This window comes from Vigna angularis, chromosome 2, assembly GCF_016808095.1.
Source record: "Vigna angularis cultivar LongXiaoDou No.4 chromosome 2, ASM1680809v1, whole genome shotgun sequence".
Classification (NCBI taxonomy): domain Eukaryota; kingdom Viridiplantae; phylum Streptophyta; class Magnoliopsida; order Fabales; family Fabaceae; genus Vigna; species Vigna angularis.
In genome coordinates this window covers 26,248,647-26,252,185 of record NC_068971.1, presented here as the reverse complement: position 1 = coordinate 26,252,185, position 3,539 = coordinate 26,248,647, and the positions used below count along the sequence as shown (strand labels likewise).

The following is a 3,539-nucleotide window of genomic DNA, read 5'->3' as shown; positions in this document are numbered from 1 at the left end:
CTTATTTTTCATATGTATTATTTTATTTTTGAAAAACAAAATATAACTCTCTCTTGTGGTGATTGATAGTGAAATATTAGTTTTATAAAAAAATTATTTTATGAATATTGTATAATAATCTTTTATGAACATAAATAAAAAACTTTAATTGTTATGTTTTTATTCATAATTCTTTTTTAAGTATGACTTGATTACTATACATTTTCTTTTTAGTAATTATGTGGGTCAATATTTAATTAAATTTTGATAGTTTAATTTTAACTTTTATATTTTTTTAAAATAGATATATTGATAAAGAATAAATAATACATTATATTTTTTAAAAGTAATAAAAGAAAAGTTACATGTAAATATCAAGACAAAATAAATTCAATTTTTTCACATATTCTAATAATCAAATAAAAAATAACTAAATTTTTTATTTCTGATTATTATAAGTTCAAAAATTTGAAGGAAATACAATTTTTTAGACATGTATGATTTTTTTATAGTTATAATTATATTAAATTATGTGTTTATTTTTTGTTATTTTAGAAAAATAAATAATTAAATATATAAATTTTGAATTCATATTATTTTAGTTCATCTTCACTGAATTATATGAAAACTCAACACAATGAACTAAACAAACATGTTAAATAACTGAGTTATATGATAAACTCAACACAATTACCTAAAAAACATGTTAAATAACGTTGACAGAAGTAAATTTAAGTTAAAAATCACTCGGTATATAAAGTAAAATTTACACTTAATTATGTAATAAAAATTGACCTTATGGAAAGAATATCCAAAAACTATAATTATAATTATGAAGCAAATATTTGGACATAAGACATTCGGGCCAAATACGACAACAGACAATGCTTATGAAGTTTAAGATAAATGAAAAAGATGTCCTAGCAATGATGGTAAGCAAGAATGAAAGGATACATGTGAACGATGGAGAATAAAAATTGCACACTAGAATCAATTCAGAAAAAGTAACTCTTAATTAATTGTGCAGTCACACATTGAAATTTAAGATGTGAAACCGCCATCTACATAGAAAATCTGCCCAGTGATGTATGATGCGGCTGGGAGACAAAGAAAAGCAACGACCGGTGATACTTCGTTGGTTTCTCCTATACGACCAAAAGGTATTTTAGCTGTAACATTAGCATCATACTCTTCTGCTCCAGTTTTCGCCTGTAAGAACAACAATTACTATCACATCAACTTATGTGCACACTAAAACATAATGCTAACATATATCTGTCAAGTTGGAAATTGAACAGTTAATGCCATTTACACACTTAACACAAAGTTCCACAAGTAACCTATAATACCCTGTTGATCGATGTTCCATGAGATATATGAAGTTTGATTACATAACCATTTACTAAAGGAGGAATATACCAATAAGTAATGTGAAAAATAATTGTTTTATCCACAGTTTTGTTACCTAATTAATGAATAAATTATTACCATGACGTTACAAGCACATTAAAGAAGAGAGTATTCAGCTCAAACTTCCTTTGCACATTATCAATATCTATTTCGTATATTAAACATATACCCTGATAGAATCAAGCAGTGGAGTCCAAATTGGTCCAGGTCCTACAGCATTTGCACGAATGTTATCCTTTGCCCACTCCAATGCTACGTTCTTGGTGAATTGATTCATGGCTCCTGAATTAAATTATATATTTCGTTCAGATCAACAAGTTAGATTCGCAATAATATTAATATAAGAGGAAAATTAGAAAAAGAAATTAGTATGATACCTTTAGCGGCTGAATAAGAAGATAAAGCTGGAATAGCTTTTACACCTGCAATGGATGAAATGAATACTATGCTCCCATATCCAGATTGTTTAAGAAGTGGATGTGCAAGTTGAGTCAAATGAAAAACAGACTCAAAATTGATAGCCATTATAGTTGATAAATCTTCAGCAGTGTGATCTAATATGTCCTTTGTTATTTCTATCGCTGCATTGTTCACCTAAGAGACAACCACATATCAAATCGCCTCAAATACAATAATGAAAAATGAATCACAAAATCAACAATAATGGAGACTTCACTAACTAGTTTAGTTACATAGCTCACTGTTTTGAAATTGGAAGGAATTCATTTTAATCACCATAATTATATTTTTTTAAGTAGAAAGAACATAATTATTATTTTAAACTGTTAAATGTAATTAAGTTTCAATCAATTTTATTCTCGTCTGATGTTTTATCTACAAATTTCTGAACTATAAAGTTGTAGAATTGTCTCGAAAAGCTAGTCTCAAATGTCTTTCTATATAAATTACTATATGTGCCAATGGCAATGAAAATAATCCAATTCTCAGCTCAGATGCCTATATAGCTTAGTTGACCTTGCTTAATTATATTAGGCTAGTCAAAGCTTTTCCTAGACCCTGTTAATTTTAAAACGTTCAACTCAACTTCTTAAAGCGCTTTATGCCTTGCAACTACTGAAATAAATATAAAAATAATAATACTTAAGGTTATGGTGATGATAATCATAATAATAATAATAATTGCATTAACATTTAACATGATATAATTTTCAAATAATTTAAATCTTAAAGGTTTTTGATTTAAGTTTTATTTTGGATAATGCCTTTATAATTTTGATTGAATTAAATTTTAAATATATAAATTTAAATATTTTTACTAGAATAAATATTCAACATTTTTAAAAACTGTTTTAAACATCATGCGCTTGATTCGGTTTTAATATGAATTTATGAAGGGTAGTTGAATGTAACCAGAATGTTAAGCTTTCCGTGGAAGATAGAGGAAACAGTTTCCATGAGCTTGAGGCGTTGTTCGCGGTCTTTGACATCACAGACTGAACCGGTGACGTTGAATCCCTTCTTTTTCCAGTCTTCCAAACACTTATCAATATCATTTTGCTTCCGTGAACATACGTGAATGGCTGCCCCAAATTCTGCCAATTCCTGAACGATGGCATGCCTAAGACATTGGAAAGGAAGAAGAAAGATGAGAGAATAAAAGGAAAAAGATAAAAGGATGATATGATGAGATGACGAACCCAATGCCTCGAGTGCCTCCTGTCACAAGCGCCGTCATGCCATGGAGTGACCACCTATTGTCCTTTACGCCGCTCAGCTTTGCTTCGGCCATTTTTGCTTCTAATCAAAGACCTCCAGAAATAAGGAAACCCAGTTTTCACTGAATAATTGTGATGTGAAGCAGAAACAAGACCAGCCAGTTACCTCTCTATATATATATATACATGTCGAAGTTCTGAAACACTTTGTGGCTGTGAATGATTTTAATCTTATCGCAAATTACAAGGAGCCATTACCCTGGGTCCGGAAATTGGGACCATAAACCAAAAAATCTGTTGAAATTTTGACACACTCTCAAGATAGATCATTACCGTGTGAACCAACTGATCAACGTAATCTGAAAGTGAATGTTCAGTTAATCTTTCAAAACCTCTAAAACAAAGCATATTGATAAGTCACTATCAACCTTAGTGACAGGTATCGTTTTTGTACCAAATTAGGAATGAGATATT

At 29.3% G+C, this 3,539-nt stretch overlaps 1 protein-coding gene across 1 annotated transcript; it reads right to left on the bottom strand.

Annotated features, from left to right (window-relative positions):
* Positions 1 to 969: 969 nt before the first annotated feature.
* LOC108329054 (tropinone reductase 1) lies at positions 970 to 3,221 on the bottom strand. The gene is made up of 5 exons (XM_017563041.1): positions 3,048 to 3,221; positions 2,761 to 2,968; positions 1,767 to 1,983; positions 1,559 to 1,671; positions 970 to 1,188 (listed from the first exon to the last, which is right to left on the bottom strand). The coding sequence occupies exons 1-5, from the start codon at positions 3,137 to 3,139 to the stop codon at positions 1,021 to 1,023; spliced, it is 798 nt and encodes a 265-aa protein (XP_017418530.1). The 5' UTR covers positions 3,140 to 3,221; the 3' UTR covers positions 970 to 1,020.
* Between the last annotated feature and the right edge of the window lie 318 nt (positions 3,222 to 3,539).

Excerpts from the sequence above, each read along its gene's own strand:
- LOC108329054 (XM_017563041.1), bottom strand. The coding sequence starts at position 3,139 with ATGGCCGAAGCAAAGCTGAGCGGCGTAAAGGACAATAGGTGGTCACTC. Across the intron at positions 1,672-1,766 it reads TTCTTATTCAGCCGCTAAAG|GAGCCATGAATCAATTCACC; the intron begins GTATCATACTAA and ends AATTTAATTCAG. Across the intron at positions 1,189-1,558 it reads CACTGCTTGATTCTATCAGG|GCGAAAACTGGAGCAGAAGA; the intron begins GTATATGTTTAA and ends TTGTTCTTACAG.